Below are 19,453 nucleotides of genomic sequence, written 5' to 3'. Positions count from 1 at the left end.
TGGGCTCTACCACTGAGGTACAGTCCCTCCCCTAGTAGCTGATGGGATAGAGTTGTCTCTCCTTGAGCCTAAAGAGGGCAAATACTGGTCAGACAAGACAGTGGCCCTGTTCAGAAGACACCTTAAACCACGGCTTTAACCATGGTGGTTAAGCCAGAAAGCCAGGCTGTGTTCAGAAGACACCTTAAACCACGGCTTTAACCATGGTGGTTAAGCCAGAAAGCCAGGCTGTATTCAGAAGACACTTTAAACCACGGCTTTAACCATGGTGGTTAAGCCAGAAAGCCAGGCTGTGTTCAGAAGACACCTTAAACCACGGCTTTAACCATGGTGGTTAAGCCAGAAAGCCAGGCTGTGTTCAGAAGACACTTTAAACCACGGCTTTAACCATGGTGGTTAAGCCAGAAAGCCAGGCTGTATTCAGAAGACACTTTAAACCACGGCTTTAACCATGGTGGTTAAGCCAGAGAGCCAGGCCGTGTTCAGAAGACACCTTTAACCACGGTGAATTAGGCTTTCTGGGTTAACCACCCTGGTTAAAGCCGTGGTACTGAATGGAGCCAGTACCAGCTTCCTGTTTTCTGAACCTTCTGCCCCAGGCTTAAGATAGTTGCGAAAACCTGCAATGGAGATCCGTCAGGCCCCAAAAGCCCTGGTTCGGAGATCCCTAATCCGCACAAGTGTTGCGAAACCGCGTCAGGAAACGGCGCGTCTGTTTTTGCCCTCCGGGGCCGTGCTTGGATTCCCGCGAAAGGTCGTGGCCCAGCAGCTGCTCCCACGCAGAAGGTCCAGCCCTGGGCCTCTCCGTTTAAATTTTAACTGGGTGCAGCAGCTGTGGTCCCCGTGGGCCGCATCAAGAGCAGCCGCGGGCCGAGCACAGGTTGTGCACCCCGGAGTTTCAAAGGATCATCCCCGGCAGGCGGTGGGAAAGACCCTTCTCCACCATGGGGGGCGAGGGCACTGTCGGTCAGAGGAGAAGGCACTTGGACAGACTAACGGATGGAGCGGCTTCACCTTCTGAAGCCCGGGGATCTAATAAACGCTGCGTTGCGTTCGAAAGTAGCCTCTTCCCTGCAGTATAAGAGAAGCCAACGCTGCAGCAACGTCTCTTCTTTGCTGCCACCACACACCCCCTCCCCCAGGCACCCATTAAAAGCCAGTAAGAGGACTGGGGCTCAGCGCGTTCAGCTGGTGTCATCTTTTGGGGGGAGGGCAGGTGCGGGGGGGGGAGGTTCGGGGATGACGTTCGGCGCCGCTAATGGGTGATGCATGCGCCCCTTGATTGATTCCGACAGACATGCGCTCCCGGCGTCCGCATCGATACACCGCCACATTCATCACCCAAACGTTTCTATTTTCCACCTTCCCCCCCCACCTTTTCTTTTAAAGGGGAAAAAGGCGGGGGGGGAACCACCCATAGAATGAATTATTTAAAACTCTGCCCAACAACCTCCCTTTGGCAGAGTTGGGGGCCGGCCTTTTTTGCAAGCCTAGAGAGAGAGAGAGAGAGAGAGAGAGACGGAGGGGAAGCGAGAAGCATCAAGAGCTGTTTAAAAATGGATTGGCGTTCCTCGTTAAATGATTTACCTGCTCCGGGTCCGCTGGGAGAAAACGGGCCGCGCCGGCTGGAATGCAGGCCCTGAGCCGTGTGATAGGCTGCCTGCCGTAGCTTCGGGCGTGAACCTCCGGGGGGGGGGCGTCCCTTCCGAATTAAAAGCCCTGCCCTGTGGTGTGTGTTTGGCCGGCGTCTCCTTGAGGAACCCTTTTGACCGTTGAGTTGGACCCAGACTTAGGGAGCGATCCGATGGCCCCGAGACAGAGGAGAGTTCGGATTCCTGGATCCGAGGTCGGAGTCCAAGCGCCCCTCCCACTCACAGATGGTGCAGAGGGAACCGCGCGGGCTGCCTCTCTGAGGTCACAAAATCATCGAATAGTAGACTTGGAAGGGGGCTATAAATAGGGCTGTGCACCACCACCCCAAACCACTTCGGAGCCCGATCTGGAACTTCCGGATCGGGTCTGAACCGCTTCGGGTCGATCCGACCTTCCCCCGATCTGCTCCGGAACCGGATCCGAAGCAAGATCCGGAGGGCTGGATCGAGATTCATCCCCCATTTTGCCCCCCCCTTCCCACTTACTTGCCTCCCTGCGGATCTGGGGAGAGAATAATATATACTGAGAATAATACTGAGAGAATAAAAAAGTCTTCAGCTGGCGACGAAAGGAGCACAGTGTAGGCGCCAGGCAGACCTCTCTGGGGAGCTCATTCCACAACCGGTGTGCCACAGCGGAGAAGGCCCTGCTCCTAGTAGCCACCTGCCTCACTTCCTTTGGCAGGGGCTCACGGAGAAGGGCCCCTGTAGATGATCTTAAGGTCCGGGTAGGTACATATGGGAGGAAGCGTTCCACTGGTGCGATGTGGTCTCGTTGGCCAGTCCCTGTTAGTAACTGTGCTGCCCTGTTCTGTACCAGCTGAAGCTTCCGGACCGTTTTCAAAGGCAGCCCCACATATAACGCATTGCGGTCATCCAAACGAGAGGTTACCAGAGCATGGATCACTGTAGCTAGGCTATCTCTGTCCAGATAAGGGCGTAGTTGCTATATCAACCTAAGCTGATAAAAGGTGCTCTTTGCCACTGAGTTCACCTGTGCCTCAAGTGACAGTTCTGGATCCAAGAGCACCCCCAAACTACGGACCCGATCCTTTAGGGAGAGTTGTGTGAACCCAACCGAACCACAGAGTCGGGAAGGCCCATTTTGGCCCTCCGGTCCAACCCTCTGCTCAGTGCAGGAATCCCCCGCTGAATGCCGTCGTTGTATTTGTTCCACCAAAGCTGCTTTGCCTCTCTTGCTTGGCTCGACCCGTCCCGCACGCCTCACCCGAGTTCTTTTCCCTTTTGTTTTCTTTCCTCCCCAGCCTCTTGCTGTTCGTGGATGAAGCCGATGCATTCTTGCGGAAGAGGGCAACGGTAAAGGCTCTGCACACAGACACACACACACATATGCACCCATCTGCCACCCGTCCCGTCCCGTCTCCTTTCACCTTAGTTGGTCTTGGCTGGTAAAATAATATACATTAGACCTTAATAAGCCTCGTGTGGCGCAGAGCGGTAAAGCAGCAGTTTCTGCAGCTGAAACTCCCCACGGCCTGAGTTCGATCCCAGCGGAAGCTGGTTTCAGGCAGCCGGCTCGGGTCGACTCAGCCTTCCATCCTCCCGAGGTCGGTAAAATGAGTCCCCAGCTAGCTGGGGGAAAGGGAATAATGGCCGGGGAAGGCAACGGCAAACCACCCCGCTATAAGGCCTCCCAAGAAAACGTCAGCGAAAGCTGGCATCCCTCCAAGAGTCAGTCATGACTCCGTGCTTGCACGAGAGGTTCCTTTCCTTTCCTTCAATAATAATAATAATAATAATATTGTTACCCGCCTCTCCCTCTGGATCGAGGCGGGGTACAACACAATTAAAACACCATAGAGTACATAAAACTAATTCGAGCATTTAAAACCAGTGCATCTTTAAAAGCAGCACACCAAAGGCACCAACAAAGGCATCTTAACATTCAGCTGGGTAGGCCTGCCGGAAGAGATCCGTCTTTATGGCTTTCTTGAATTCCAAAAGACTGTTAAGTTGACGAATGTCTCCCGTTAGGCCATTCCACAATCTGGGAGTGGCAGAGGAAAAGGTCGTCTGGGTGATATTTTTCAGCCTTGTTTTTGTTGGCTGGAGGAAATTCTTCCCAGAGGACCTGAGTGTGCGGGGCGGATTGTACGGGAGAAGGCGATCCCGCAGGTAGCGTGGACCCAAACCATGTAGGGCTTTAAAGGTGATAGGGAAGGGAAAAAGGAATCTCTCGTGCAAGCACTGAGTCATTACTGACTCTTGGAGGGACGCCAGCTTTCGCTGACGTTTTCTTGGCAGGCCTTAGAGCGGGGTGGTTTGCCGTTGCCTTCCCTGGCCGTGATTACCTTTCCCCCAGCTAGCTGGGTACTCATTTTACCGACCTTGGGAGGATGGAAGGCTGAGTCAACCCGAGCCGGCTGCCTGAAACCAGCTTCCGCTGGGATCGAACTCAGGCCGTGGGGAGAGTTTCAGCTGCAGAAACTGCTGCTTTACTGCTCTGCGCCACACGAGGCTCTTAAAGGTGATAACCAACACTATACTTTTTGGGTGTGATGCTGGTGACTGATATGTCTAATGGAAGAATTGTGGCCTTTTCCTGTTTCCACAGTTCTTGAATTTTCTATCGTTATTATTTCTTACATTTCTACCCCACCCCATGCCCGAAGCTCCCTGGGCAGTTGACAAAGATCGAAACGTTAAAAACCAATAGGCGAAATTAAAAAATACACCCAGAGACAACAGCCATCTAAAAGCAGCTTTGATCAATCAGCGAAACCATAAAAACAAATCCGGGATAGATTAAAACTCTTCGCATGCTTTTATTGAGTTATTGATTAAATTTATATACCGCCCCTTAGCCAAAGTTCTCTGGGCGGTTTACAAAAGTTTAAAACAGTGAACATTGAAAAAGTATACAGAATTTAAAACCATCCAAAATATCAGAACAGTATAAAACAACAGTATCCATTCAAACAACAATAGTTCTGGGGTCCGTTAAAAAACAAACTAACTTGGCATATGTTGTTAAATGCTGTTAAATGCCTGGGGAAAGAGTTTTCATCCTCATGAACTTTTGCTACATCCTTTTTTCTTATTTTTGGGGGGGTTGGTCCCCTGCAGGAAAAGATCAGCGAAGACCTGCGAGCAACGTTGAACGCTTTCCTGCACAGGACAGGACAGCACAGCAACAAGTAAGGATGTTGTTCTTCAAGGTGGGGTGGGATGGGGGGGGCGGAGGTGTGGGTCACGTCGTCTCTCTTGCACCCCCTGGCCTGTAATAATGATGACTCGATCTTCTGTATTTCCCTGAACGTCTGGCATCCTCAAAACGACAGGCTGTCTCAGTTCAGACAACACTTCTCTCTACGCGGTGTGAGATTGCCGCTAGAAGGGCGAACGCAATTGTGGGCTGCGTTAGAAGAAGCATTATATCCAAGACACGTGAAGTCCTTCCTCCTCTCTGTTTGGCCCTAGTGAGGATGTGGAGTATTGCGTATGATTCTGGACAGCACGTTTCCAGAAAGACATGGTCAGGTTAGAACGGATTCACAAGAGGGCGGCAAAGATGATGCAGGGACTTGAGGACCAGCTGAAGGAACGTGAGATGTTCAGTCTGGTGAAGGGGAGACTGAGGGGAGACATGTGAGCAGGGTTCAGGTAGGGTGACCATATTTTGGAAACCAAAATGGAGGACAACACGGTCGGCCCCCAAGGGGGCGTGTCTAGCACCAAGAGGGCGTGCCCACCCGAACATAGCCTTGGTCACATGTCTGATTTTACAGCACACATTTAAGACAAATCTGTTCTACAAAACAATTTTAAAACCTCAATTATTAAAAAATTCCTAAAAAATCAATGGATGAACAGATCTGTTTCAAATTTGGTATGGCTAAAGCTCTACCTAAAACCTTTCGAAGTTTCATCTCTTTATCTTTAAAAGTGACGATTTTAAAAATAATTTTAAAACCTCAATTATTAAAAAAATCCTAAAAAATCAATGGATGAACGGATCTGTTTCAAATTTGGTATGACTAAAGCCCTTCCTAAGAGCTACCATCGTGTGAAGTTTCATGTCTTTATCTTTAAAAATGACGGAGTTATAAGCATTTTTGTTAATTCCCATTAGAGCTGCTCTTTGGCTGGGGAAGATTGGAAAAATCCGGATTTCCCCTCCCCCTCTCGGATTTGTCACCAAAAACCCAGGAAAATCCGGTCATATGGTCACCCTAGTTCAGGTCCATCAAAGGGTGTCCTAGGCCTTGCCTAGGACACTTTTCTCAAGCCAAGCGCCACCTCTTGAAAAGCCTGTGGAAAGGATAAAACCAAACCAACCTTTCCCTTATATGTGAGGGAACACGGTAAAGGGTTTTGGAAAATAAGTTCTATTGTTGAGGTACTGAACTGCAGGTGTATCGGTAGATGTTTTTACACTGTCATAGAATCATAGAACAGCAGAGTTGGAAGGGGCCTACAAGGCCATCCAGTCCAACCCCCTGCTCAATGCAGGAATCCACCTTAAAGCATCCCTGACAGGTGGTTGTCCAACTGCCTCTTGAAGGCCTCTAATGTGGGAGAGCCTGTGTGATATAGCAGGTAATAAATCCGAGCTGACGCGTGGTTTGTGGTAACAGAACACAAAGTAAAGTTTATTGAAATTTAACATATCTTTAGTATTTCAATTTAGATCAAACCTGCTTATTTTTATATTTAAAAACAACCATCCCGAGTCCCTTAAAATCCTATCTCTTCTCACTCCTCACACACCAAACGCTCTCACGAAGCACAAGCCAGACTAAAACTCCCAGACTAAAACCAAACCTCAAACTAACCCTCACAATCCCCTCAGCCAACCTATTTAAGCTCCTCCCTCCCGCTCTCTCGACGCATCACTAGCCACACCCACTCAGTCAAACATTCCACACTCGCTAGAATATACAAACCCCCAGACATACCTAAGGGACCGAAAGGCGGGTATTGCCTCAGGTGCCACAGGGAAGATGGTCAAGAACTATTTTCCACGGCCACAGAAATTAGGACCCAGAATAATGGGTGTAAGTTATAGCTACCTAGATTCCGATTAAATATAAGGGGAAACGTTCTGGCGGTAAGTTCTGCATAACAGTGGAACGGTCTACCTACGGAGGTTGTGGGTTCTCCATCTCTGGAGGTTTTTCAGGAGAGGTTGGACAGGCACCTCTTGGATGGTTGAATTGGTTTTCCTGCACGTTGCGGAGGGTTGCACTAGATGATACTTGTGGCCCCTTCCCACTCCACGATTCCATGATTCTACCATTGCCTACGCAGCCTAGGCTGATGGGAGTTGAAGTCCAAAGCCAGTGTGGCGTAGTGGGGGAAGTGTTGGACTTGGGAGTTGGGAGATCCGGGTTCTAGTCCCCACTCAGTCATGGAAACCCACTGGGTGACTTTCGGCCAATCACAGACTCTCAGCCCAGCCTACCTCACAGGGTTGTTGTTGTGAGGATAAAGTGAAGAGGAGGAGGATTATGTATGCCACCTTGGGTTCATTGGAAGCAAAAAGGCAGGATATAAAAGCAATAATAAATAAATGAAGTTTCTAGACGCCGTCTTGGTGCACTTCAATTTTCCATTATCCCCCGTATTTCTTCGATTCTAAGATGCACTTTTCCCCCCATATAAACATCTCTAAAAACAGGGTGCGTCTTAGAATCGCGGGTGCGATTAATATTCTTAGAATCAAAGCTTTTTTTTTTCTGTTGGTGGTACTGAAATTAGTGTGCGTCTTACAATCGATGGCGTCTTACAGTCGAAGAAATACGGTACTACTTTTTCTTTCCATCTTCAACCAAACTCTCAGTGGCCCGTTCGTGTGCGTTTCAATTTACAAAGCAAGACGCATGTTTGAGATCCCTGTTCAGTTCTGGCTTAAGTAATCTGTTTCAAGTGTTCTTGGGAATGCTCTCTTCTTAAGCAAACACCCAAGACAAACCAGAGCTGTTCCATCAAACAGAAACGCCTAAAACGATGTATCCTCTAGTGCAATTTTTTTTATTAAAAAAACATTTTAAAAAAGACATTTTTCTCCCTCTCCCGTAATGCTAGAACCCAGGGTCATCCCCTGAAGCTGACTGGTGGGAGATTCAGGGCAGATAAAAGGAAATAGGTCTTCACTCGGTACATAGTCAAACTGTGGAACTCTCTGCCACAAGATGCGGCGATGGCCACCCATTTGGATGGCTTTAAAAGGGGGTTGGATACATTCCTGGAGGGCAAGGCTATCAATGGCCCTGATGGTTGTGTGCTATCTCCAGTATTCGAGGCAATAAGCCTATGTGCCCCAGTTGCTGGGGAACATGGGCGGGAGGGTGCTGTTGCACCATGTCCTGCTTGTGGGTCCCTGGCCGATGGCTGGTTGGCCACTGAGTGAACAAAGTGCTGGACTAGATGGACCCTCGGACTGGTCTAACATCAGGGCTCTTCTTACGTTCCTATTTGGGGGCCTTCATCTCCTTACCTCAACACTGGGGGGCCTTGGAGGCCGCGTAGCCGCTTCCTTGCATATGTGCGAGAGCCAGGGACGGGACGTCTGAAAAGCTGCCAGTTGCAAATGAATGCAGAAATTGCTCGTCGCCTCTCCCCCCCTACACACACACACACCCCAGCGGGGCCCGGCTCATGACAGATGGCGAGAACGCCGCTATTCCGACGGCTCCCGCGAAGAAGGCCGTTTCAGATCATAATGCGCCATTAAGGCAGCGGCTGCGTTAAAATCCAAGTTGCTGAGAACAGGGCGGAGGGAAGAAAATGAGCAGCAACAGCAGCTATCGTTATGAAAGCATTTCGTCAGTTTGCGGCCTGCGCTGTGATAGCACGGCCAAGGGAGGGAAGACACCTCTGCCTTTCGGATCCCTGCGCTTATTTATTTATTTATTTACTGCATTTTTCTACCGCCCAATAGCCGAAGCTCCCTGGGCGCTTCACAAAAACTAAAAACCATTCAAAGTGTAAAACAGACAGTATGAAAACACGATATAAAATACTGATTAAAAACATACCATACACGATTAAAACATCTTTAAAACATTCTACAATTCCACTGGATAGGCCTGCCGGAAGAGATCAGTCTTTATTGCTTTTTTAAATGCTAAAAAGGCTGTCAAGTTGACGAGTCTCCTCCGGCAGGCCGTTCCACAGTCTGGGAGCGGCAGAAGAGAAGGTCCTCTGAGTAACAGTTGTTAATCTGGTTTTTGCTAGCTGAAGTAGATTCTTCCCAGAGGAAAAACTTCCTGACTGTTAGAACAGTGCGACGGTGGAATCAGTTACCTAGGAAGGTTGTGGGCTCTCCCACACTAGAGGCCTTCAAGAGGCAGCTGGACAACCCTCTGTCAGGGATGCTTTAGGGTGGATTCCTGCCTTGAGCAGGGGGTTGGACTAGATGGCCTTGTAGGCCCCTTCCAACTCTACTGTTCTATGATTCTATGAACTGTTCCAGACCCACCTCGCTCCCAACCAGTGCGGTGATGTAGTGGCTAAGGTGTTGGACTGGAAATCCGGGTTCTAGTCCCCACTCGGCCATGGAAGCCCACTGGGTGACTTTGGGCCAGTCACAGGCTCTCAGCCCAACCCACCTCACAGGGTTGTTGTTGTGAGGATAACATGGAGAGGAGGAGGATTATGTACACCGCCTTGGGTTCCTTGGAGGAAAAAAGGGCAGGATATAAATGTAAGAAATAAACCGACAACATGGGGCCCACTTTCACAACTGCCAAACATGGCGGCATCAGCTTTGCCCCCGGCCCATCTGGATGGATTGCGGGACCCACTTTTGGGTCACGACCTACCAGTGGAAGAGGTGGTGCGGATCGGGTCACTTGTAGTCAGAATTCACACAGATGGGATCTCTCAATTGGCCCTGGTTGATGAGGGGTGTTCTTTGTTTGAACAGAGGCACTGGATAATGAGATGCAAGCAAAGGAACGGGAATTGAAGTAGCAGTGCTTTTAAGAGCTCCCTTTTGGCTGAGTGCCGCTACATCTCTGGAAAGTTTCATCATGGGTCCCGTGTGCCTCTTAACACCCGCGAATCAATGTGTCTTCAGTGCATTTTATGGCAGCGGCAGCGTAATCCATGGGTGAACCGGGCAACAGTCTCTCTGAGTTTACATCTACGCAGCTCATCCTGGTGTGAAGGGGAATTAGGTTTAAATGACTTGCTTTCAGGAGGGAAAAACTGTCGGGGTGGTCACGTGCATACTTGAAAGGTTGTTACCCAACACCTCTGGAGGCTCGAGGTCCAGGAAGGCCCTCTTCAAATACTTGAAAGGTTGTCACACAGAAGAGGGCCAGGATCTCTTCTCGATCATCCCAGAGTACAGGACATGGAATCATGGGCTGAAGTTACAGGAAGCCAAATTCCGGCTGGACAGCAGGAAAAACGTCCTGATGGTTAGAGTGGTACGACAATGGAACCAATGATCTAGGGAGGTGGTGGACTCTCCCACACTAGAGGCCTTCAAGAGGCAGCTAGACAAGCATCTGTCAGGGATGCTTTAAGGTGGATTCCTGCCTTGTGCAGGGAGTTGGACTTGATGTTAATAATAGTAATAATTTATTTCTTACCCGCCTCTCCAATTGGATCGAGGCGGAGAACAACAGCAAGTATAAAATACATAAAATACTGATTAAAAACATAGTATGCACTGTTAAAAACATCCTAAAAGCATCCTAAAAACACATTAAAATATCCTAAAATTCTACTGGATAGGCCTGCCGGAAGAGATCAGTCTTTATATAGCTTTCTTGAATTCTAAAAGACTGTCAAGTTGACGAGTCTCCTCCGGCGGGCTATTCCATAGTCTGGGAGCGGCAGAAGAGAAGGTCCTCTGGGTTATGGTTGTCAGCCTAGTCTTTGCTGGCTGAAGTAGATTCTTCCCAGAGGACCTGAGTGTGCGGGGCGGATCGTACGGGAGACACCTATCCCGCAAGTAACCTGGACTCAAACCATGTAGGGCTTTAAAGGGGATAACCAACACTTTATACTTCGCCCGGAAACTAATTGGCAGCTAACGAAGAGATTTTAAGACTGGTGTGATGTGGTCACCCCTAGGTGTACCGGTGACCAACCTGGCTGCCATATTTTGAACTAGTTGAAGTTCCCGGACTAGGCACAAAGGTAGCCTGATATAGAGCGCCTTGCAGAAGTTGATGGCCGACACTACTATTCTATGATTCTATGACTTCATTTTCCTTTTCCCTGCAGGTTCATGCTCGTCTTAGCCAGCAACCAGCCGGAGCAGTTCGACTGGGCCATCAACGACCGGATAGATGAAATGGTTCACTTTAAGCTGCCAGGGCTAGAAGAGCGAGAGAGACTGGTCCGGATGTATTTCGACAAGCACGTCCTAAAGCCAGCCACGGAGGGCAAGCAGTCAGTAAACACTGGCGGACGTTATTTTGCTGCTGTTGGATTGGAGGATCTGGGGTGGCGGTCGGCTTTTTCCAAACTACTGGTCTACACTGTTTCAAAATGGGCCATTCGACTTTTAAAGCTGTTGAAAGCATGACACTTGGGTGGAGCTTATTAGGGGTGTGCACGGGACCCCGCGATCCTCTTCGCGCCCGATCCGCCCCGCCTCGATCCGCCTAGGGGCCGCTCCACTCCGCTGCAGAGCTCCGGCTCCGAATTGGAGCTCCGCAATGGCGGGGAGTGGCGCCAAGTAAGCCCCCCCCCTCCTCCCCTTTACCTGTGTCCATCCCGGCCGATCCCAGCTTCACTAGAGCCCGCGTCTCAACCAGGAACTGTAGGCCCTGCGGCCTACACTTCCTGGTTGAGACGCGGGCTCTAGTGAAGCTGGGATGAGCCGGGACAGACGCAGGTAAGACCCCCCCTCCCTCCTCTCCCTTACCTGGCTCTGCCGCCGTCGCCACATGGGTGGCAGCGACAGCGACAGGGCCAAGTAAACCCCCCTTACCTTTTATGCAGAGCTCCGGATTGAGGCGAAGGATCCGCCTTCCCCTTGATCCGCTCCGCAACGCTCCTCGGCTCCCCCGATCCTCTTCGCCTCCGCCTTAAGGGGAGGCGAAGCCCCCCGATCTGCTCCTGCTTCTCCGGTCCGAGGAGAAGCGGAGCACATCCCTACAGCTTACCCCAACCCAGATGCGTGGGACTACAACACCCAGCATCCCTGACCATGCTGGCTGGGCCTGATGGGAATTGAAGTCCCACCCATCTGGAGGGCACCAGGTTGAGGAAGGCTGCGGTAACCACTACGCCACACTGCCCCATTTTAACCGTGACCCATGCTCTCTTTTCACATTCAGACGCCTGAAGCTGGCTCAGTTTGACTACGGGGAAAAGTGTTCTGAGATTGCCAAGCTGACGGAAGGCATGTCTGGACGAGAAATTTCCCAGCTCGCTGTAGCCTGGCAGGTAAGACCCAAATCCCACCTTCTAGCCCTCCTCCTCGTCCCACCAATGTGAGACATACATTAGGCTGGGACATGGGAGAGGGCCTATTCTGTGGTGGAACCCTGGTTGTGGAATCCCCTCCCCTTGAAGGCCTGACTGGCGCCGACACTGGCTTCGTTTCGGTGCCAAGCTAAAATGAAGCTTTTTATCAAAGCCTTTGAGAGCTAAATTTGTTTTTACTGTTTACTGATATTAGCTGTTAATCATAGAATCATAGAATAGCAGAGTTGGAAGGGGCCTACAAGGCCATCGAGTCCAACCCCCTGCTTATAGCAGGAATCCACCCTAAAGCATCCCTGACAGATGGTTGTCCAGCTGCCTCTTGAATGCCTCTAGTATGGGAGGGCCCACAACCTCCCTAGGTAACTGATTCCATTGTCGTACTGCTCTAACAGTCAGGACGTTTTTCCTGATGTCCAGCTGGAATCTGGCTTCCTTTAACTTGAGCCCGTTATTCTGTGTCCTGCACTCTGGGAGGATTGAGAAGAGATCCTGGCCCTCCTCTGTGTGACAACCTTTTAAGTATTTGAAGAGTGCTATCATGTCTCCCCTCAATCTTCTCTTCTCCAGGCTAAATATGCCCAGTTCTTTCAGTCTCTCTTCATAGGGCTTTGTTTCTAGACCCCTGATCATCCTGGTTGCCCTCCTCTGAACATGCTCCAGCTTGTCTGCGTCCTTCTTGAATTGTGGAGCCCAGAACTGGATGCAATTCTTTTTAGAATTTAAACAGAAATACAGTGCTTCTCAATCTTCTCTTCTCCAGGCTAAACATGCCCAGTTCTTTCAGTCTCTCTTCATAGGGCTTTGTTTCCAGACCCCTGATCATCCTGGTTGCCCTCCTCTGAACACGCTCCAGCTTGTCTGCGTCCTTCTTGAACTGTGGAGCCCAGAACTGGACGCAATACTCTAGATGAGGCCTAACCAGGGTTTGATACGTTGAATTGATTTTATCTGTACGCCGCCCCTCCGATCCCAGAGTTATAGGGCAGGGGTACAAATGCTTTAGGGTGGATTCCTGCCTTGAGCAGGGGGTTGGACTCGATGGCCTTATAGGCCCCTTCCAACTCTACAATTTTATGTTTTAATCAGTCAATCAGTCAGTCAAATAAATAAACTGCAACACTTTGCTGTCAACACAGTTTTGCAGACGCTCAGGTACAACTTGTTCGATTTCAGCTCGTGCTGGGGTGGGCGGCTGCGTTGCATTGGGCAGATCTCTGGCAATTCTGCCGAAGCAAATGTGAAGAAAAGGGTTTTTTTAGAGTGTGTACAGAGTGGCCTTTCGGTGGTCGGAACTGCAACCGCACACGCATGAGACCAGGGGATCAAAGGACGTGGCTTCCATCGACCGTGCGAGGCCGGCAGAGACGGAAGGGTGGAGGGCAGTTGTAAACGCGAAGTAAGACCACTGTGGGCCGAGGGGCCCTGCGCTACCGATTCTCACGCGGAACCTTGCTCTTTTCTGCTCTAGCAGTTCTGTGAAACATGCAAGCTTGCACACTTGCTGCCCCCACCTCCCCTGGGCCAATCCAACGCAGCCTTTTAGCTGCCGAAGCGCATTCGGCCCCCTGGGGCCGCTAAGGCAGCGGCGAAGCGGACGCTGGCTCCCTTCCAGAGATCCTCAGGCTGCGTCATTTCTCCTGAAGCGCCGCTTGCCGTCTCTCCTCCTCATCTCAGCGCGGCACCCGGGCGGACGCTTGCTGGTGTCTGCTGGGCGGGGGCGGGGAGCGAGTGGCTTCTTCAACCGTGCCTCCCTCCCTGCTTTGCATTCCGAGGAACGTTTTCTCATTAAAACCTCGTTCGTCAGCCGCGAGCCGCAGCTGCCCCGTGCGTCTGAGAGCCTGCAGGAGTCCTGCCTGGCTTGCCCTTCAGCCGGGCGGTGGTCAGAGGCCCTGCCACCGGGCCCTTCGGGTCACAAGTGCACACTCGCCCTTGCATTGCCCCACATGTACGTGTGTGTGTGTGCATGCGCTCACCCTCTCATTCATTCTTTCTCTCTCTCTCTCTCTCTCTCACACACACACACATTTTACTTCTCTGTCACACACAGAAACACACATTATTTCTCTCTCACACACACAGAAACACACACATTATCTCTCTCACCCACAAACAAACACACACATCTCTCTCACACACAAACACACACATTCTTTCTCTCTCACACACACAGAAATACACATTATCTCTTTCTCTTACACACACACTCAAACACATACATTATCTCTGTCTCACACACAAACACACATTCTTTCTCTCACACACACAGAAACACACACATTATCTCACACAAACAGAAACACACATTATCTTTCTCTCACACACACACTCAAACACACACATTATCTCTCACACACGCACAAAACACACATTAACTTTCTCTCACACACAGAAACACACACATTATCTCTCTCACACAAACAGAAACACACATTATCTTTCTCTCTCTCACACACACTCAAACACACACATTCTCTCTCACACACACACATAAAACACACATCTCTCACACACAAACACACACATTATCTCTCTCTCACACACACACACAAAACACATCTCTCTCTTACACACTTCTCTCACGCACATGCATATTCTCTCTCAGACACATTTGATCACACACAGATACACACACACATCTTTCTTACACACACAACCCTCTTTCTCTCTTACATACACACACCTATTACTCTCTTGCTCACATCTCTCTCTCTCACACACACACACACACACACACATTCTAACTTTCGGCTCAGCCCTACAAACACCCCCCGCCCCGAGGGTAGGTGGGCTAGGAACGGAATCAAAACCTGACTGGATTTGCGGGTCTTGAGAAAATGCCGGAAACGGGTGTGTGTGTGTGTGTGATGTCTCCTTTTTCCTCCTCCACGCGCTTGCGTTTCCGGAGCCGCTAAACAGCCTTGAGGCAAATGGATGCCTTGCGGTGGCATTTTTAGACTCTTGTTTCCTCTCGGCGTGTCCCTCTTCCCTTTCCCGGCCAGCCCCGGAGAAGCGTTGCGACGCCCTTAAAGAAAACGGGGGCTCACACAAGAACCACGTCTCGATTGGGAGGCGAAGTTCACGGCCTCTTCAGCCGACACCTCGGAACGTTAAACAACAAAAAAGGCGGCCATTTTTTTCCTCCCGGAGCTTAACGGCAGCAATTTCTCCACCGCTTTTGGCCTGTTGCACGGCGCACCTTCGAGCGAATCCCGAGGGGAAGGCTTAATTGCCGCTGACGACGGCTGCTTAATTTGCCTCTAATTCCTTTTAATTTGTTTTCTTTCACCCCCTCTGCCAACGCCCCCATTGCAGCAGTGTTTCCACCCTTTCTCTCTCTCTCTCTCTCTCTCTGCAAATGGGAACAATGCAGCAACATCTGGAGAACCTCAGTTTCCCCATCCGTTGGTTCGACAAAAGGGGCTTCAAACCCGCCTTCCCGGCGCTGAAGTCCACTGGGTGACCGTAGGCCAGCCGCTCACTTTCTGGGCCTCATCGTACTTCGCAGGGTTGTCGTACGGATACAAACGGGAAGAGGAGCACCATGGGCAGTGTCCAGTTGTGCCGTCCCGTGAGCGCAAATGATGCTAGGTTTTGAACGATGCACAAGAAGAGATACGTATGCGCAAGTGGTCGTGCGTTCCGCTTGTGCAATCCCTTCGGCGTTCCTACAGTTGCCCTTTGTGTGTGCCAAATTCAGCTGGGGCTGATTTTGATTTTTTTTTTTAAGGGCAAGGTTCTAGCCCTCATGATCAGGATGATAAAGTGTGTGTGCGGGGGGCGGAGGAGTGTGAATATCTCAAGGTAAACAGAACAGTGTCCGGCCTGCCAGCTCTTGCCGTGACAAGACATCCACCTCTCAACAAAGTCCAAGTGTTTCGCTTTGACAGGCGCACGCTTCTCCTGGTGGGGAGGGGGGGTAGCTGCGTTCTCCCGCTCGCCTTCCTGACAGCCGGGGCCCCGGGCACGTCTATTTTTAGAAAGTCATTGAGAGAACCAGCCAAGCATGAACCGCATGGCCCCAGCTGGAGCCACGGCAATAAAAAATAAATAAAGGTGGCCAGCGTGCGCTGGAGAGGTGAAGCCCGCTCCTTCGTGGCCCTCCCCCTCCCCAAATGCCACATCCAAGAGACGGGCCTTGTGAAAACGTTGGCTCTTCCGGACGCCCGGACCCCCCATTTCGCCAGGGAGCACCTGCATTCCCGGCTCCGGCGGGCGTCCATTAGCGGCGGCGGCATCAGGAAGGGATCGCATGAGCTACCCAAGCAAATCATAGAATCATAGAATAGCAGAGCTGGAAGGGGCCTACAAGGCCATCGAGTCCAACCCCCTGCTCAATGCAGGAATCCACCCTAAAGCATCCCTGACAGATGGTTGTCCAGCTGCCTCTTGAAGGCCTCTAGGGTGGGAGAGCCCACAACCTCCCTAGGTAACTGGTTGGTGGCCCAGCGCTGGTAACCTCCAAGTTAGATTACTGCAATGCACTCTACGTAGGGCTGCTTTTGAAGACGGTTCGGAAGCTGCAGCTTGTGCAAAATGTAGCGGCCAGATTGATTTCGGGAAGCAGAAGGTTCGACCATATAAAACCTGCTCTGGTCTGCTTGCACTGGCTGCCTGTATGTTTCCGAGCCCAATTCAAGGTGCTGGTTTTGACCTATAAAGCCTTACACTGCTTGGGACCACAATACCTGACAGAACGCCTCTCCCGACGTGAATATACCCGGTCACTACGTTCAACATCTAAGGTCCTCCTCCGGGTGCCTACTCCGATAGAGGCTCGGAGTGTGGCAACAAGGGACAGGGCCTTTTCGGTGGTGGCCCCCAGACTGTGGAACGATCTCCCTGACGAGGCTCGCCTGGCGCCAACGCTGCTATCTTTCCGGCGCCAGGTTAAGACTTTCCTCTTTGCCCAGGCATATGGCGGCACATCTTAATCACCCACATGTTTAGTTTTTTAACGGTTTTTAATGCTTTCGGTGTGTATGTTCTGTGTTTTAGAATTTTAAATTTCGTTTACTTGTTTTTATCTCAATTTTAGAATTTCTGTAAACCGCCCAGAGAGCCCTGGCTATGGGAGCGGTATATAACTGTAAATAAATAAATAAGGGACGCGGAGCCTTTGAGTGGGCCTGGAGGGACGGTTCTGCCCCCCACCCGGGTCAGGTTCTGTCCCCCTGCCTTACAATGTGACAGCAAACCAGTGTCTCTCTTCAAGCCTAGCAGAACCGAATCAACCTTCTCGAGGAATTCCGATTCAGCACATTCACACTGGAGTCTCCCTTTGGAAATCCCTTTATGGGGGAACGGCGGGTTTTCAGCCTCGCGGCGGGCGACCCTGGGACAAAAATAAATAAATAAATAAATGAGCCGGACCTCAAAGAGGGTTGAAAAGGCGACTCTTCGCTGCGCTCCAGGAAAGTTTCGTTTTGGGGAGGGCCACACTGAAACAGGCGCTCATACTTCCTTTCTCCGTCTTCAGGCAGCGGCGTACGCCTCGGAGGACGGCGTGCTCACGGAGGCCATGATCGACGCCCGGGTGGCCGACGCCGTCCAGCAGCACAAGCAGAAAATGGAGTGGCTGAAAGCGGAAGGCGTGGAGCCTGGCAAGAGCCAGCCTTTGCCTCTGGCTCTGGGGAAGTCCGCGTGAGGTGCCTTGGCGGCTGGGAGGAAGAGGAGGAGGAGAGGGCAGACCGTTGTCCGCGGCAGCAGGGGATGATGGGAAAGTGTCCTCTGGCCGTGGGGCCGCGGCCTCACTGGAATCATGTCAAAGAAAACAAGGACGTCTTACTGGAGGGGGCGGGAACGATTCCAGGCGCTGGAATATCCGCTTCCTCGGGGTCTTTTGATACCTCACCTGGAATAATTGTGTGCGTCTGGCTGTATCGAAGCAGATGAAAATATATTAAAAGAGTTCCGTTGCCAAACGGCAAGCGCCCCGCCTCCCTGTCTTGCGTCCTATCTTTCTTCTAGATGTCCCTGTCACGGCAGGGGAGTGTGGTCAGCTCCCTCTTTCACCAAAAAGAGAGGCTTTTACACTGAACCGCCAGGGTTTTTTAATTGGTTTTTCACTCCAGAGCTGAGGTGTTGAACCTCTTCTATCTCGAGGGCCGCGTTCAATTCAGATTAGTTCTCGGGGGCCACATTAAGAACATAAGACATGCCCTGATGCTGGATCAGACCAAGCGTCCATCTAGTCCAGCACTCTGTTCCCACAGGGGCCAACCAGCCAACGGCCGGGGATGAACAAGCAGGACACGGTGCAACAGCACCCTCCCACCCATGTTCCCCAGCAACTGGGGCACACAGGCTTACTGCCTCGAATACTAGAGAGAGCACACAACCATCAGGGCAACCTTCGCCTCCAGGAATTTATCCAACCCCCTTTTAAAGCTGTCCAAATGGGTGGCCATCACTCCATCTTGTAGCGAATTCCCATAGTTTCATTCTGCGCTCTGTGAATAAATCCTCCTTTTGCTCTGCCCTGAATCTCCTACCAATCAGTACTAGTTCAGTACTCTCTACACAGTGGCCAACCAGCTGTCGGCCAGAGACCACAAGCAGGACATGTGTGCAACAGCACCCTCCCACCCATGTTCCCCAGCCACTGCTATATATATAGATGCCAATTTAGACATCATTATTAGAATCATAGAATAGTAGAGTTGGAAGGGGCCTACAAGGCCATCGAGTCCAACCCCCTGCTCAAGGCAGGAATCCACCCTAAAGCATCCCTGACAGATGGTTGTCCAGCTGCGTCTTGAAGGCCTCGAGTGTGGGAGAGCCCACAACCTCCCTAGGTAACTGGTTCCACTGTTGTACTGCTCTAACAGTCAGGAAGTTTTTCCTGATGTCCAGATGGAATTTGGCTTCCTTTAACTTGAGCCCGTTATTCCGTGTCCTGCACTCTGGGAGGATCGAGAAGAGATCCTGGCCCTCCTCTGTGACAACCTTTTAAGCATTTGAAGAGTGCTCTCATGTCTCTCCATCTTCTCTTCTCCAGGCTAAACATGCCCAGTTCTTTCAGTCTCTTCATAGGGCTTTGTTTCCAGACCCCTGATCATCTTGGTTGCCCTCCTCTGAACACGCTCCAGCTTGTCTGAGTCCTTCTTGAATTGTGGAGCCCAGAACTGGACACAATTCTTTTTAGAATTTAAACAGAAATACAGTGCTTCTCACTCTTCTGTGGAAGACTAAGTCACATGGGTGTGCTGTTTCTGTTTTCCGTCCAGATGCTAACCGTTGACGGACGACCATTGACACGGTTCTTTATTGTTTAAATGGAACTGAACAATACAACCCTTGAAATAGAGGATACCTTCAAATAGAAGGCTGACCTCTAGGAGCCCTCCAAATAGAGGACTGCCTCCCATAAAAGAGGCAATAATCCC

At 50.8% G+C, this 19,453-nt stretch overlaps 1 protein-coding gene across 1 annotated transcript in view; it reads left to right on the top strand.

Moving 5' to 3' along the window:
* The window catches only part of LOC134411547 (ATPase family AAA domain-containing protein 3-like), a 47,179-nt gene extending 29,185 nt beyond the window's left edge, over window positions 1-17,994 (top strand). Inside the window, exons 12-16 of the mRNA XM_063145409.1 lie at window positions 2,918-2,969; window positions 4,740-4,810; window positions 10,857-11,024; window positions 11,918-12,026; window positions 17,545-17,994. Of these exons, the coding sequence (XP_063001479.1) occupies window positions 2,918-2,969; window positions 4,740-4,810; window positions 10,857-11,024; window positions 11,918-12,026; window positions 17,545-17,712 (568 nt within the window). The 3' untranslated portion in view covers window positions 17,713-17,994. The remainder of the gene's footprint in view (window positions 1-2,917; window positions 2,970-4,739; window positions 4,811-10,856; window positions 11,025-11,917; window positions 12,027-17,544) is intronic.
* Window positions 17,995-19,453: the final 1,459 nt, after the last annotated feature.

The sequence above is a fragment of the Elgaria multicarinata genome, chromosome 20, assembly GCF_023053635.1.
Source record: "Elgaria multicarinata webbii isolate HBS135686 ecotype San Diego chromosome 20, rElgMul1.1.pri, whole genome shotgun sequence".
Lineage (NCBI taxonomy): Eukaryota > Metazoa > Chordata > Lepidosauria > Squamata > Anguidae > Elgaria > Elgaria multicarinata.
Note: the sequence above shows the minus strand (reverse complement) of the source record. Positions and strands in the feature narration are given on the sequence as shown.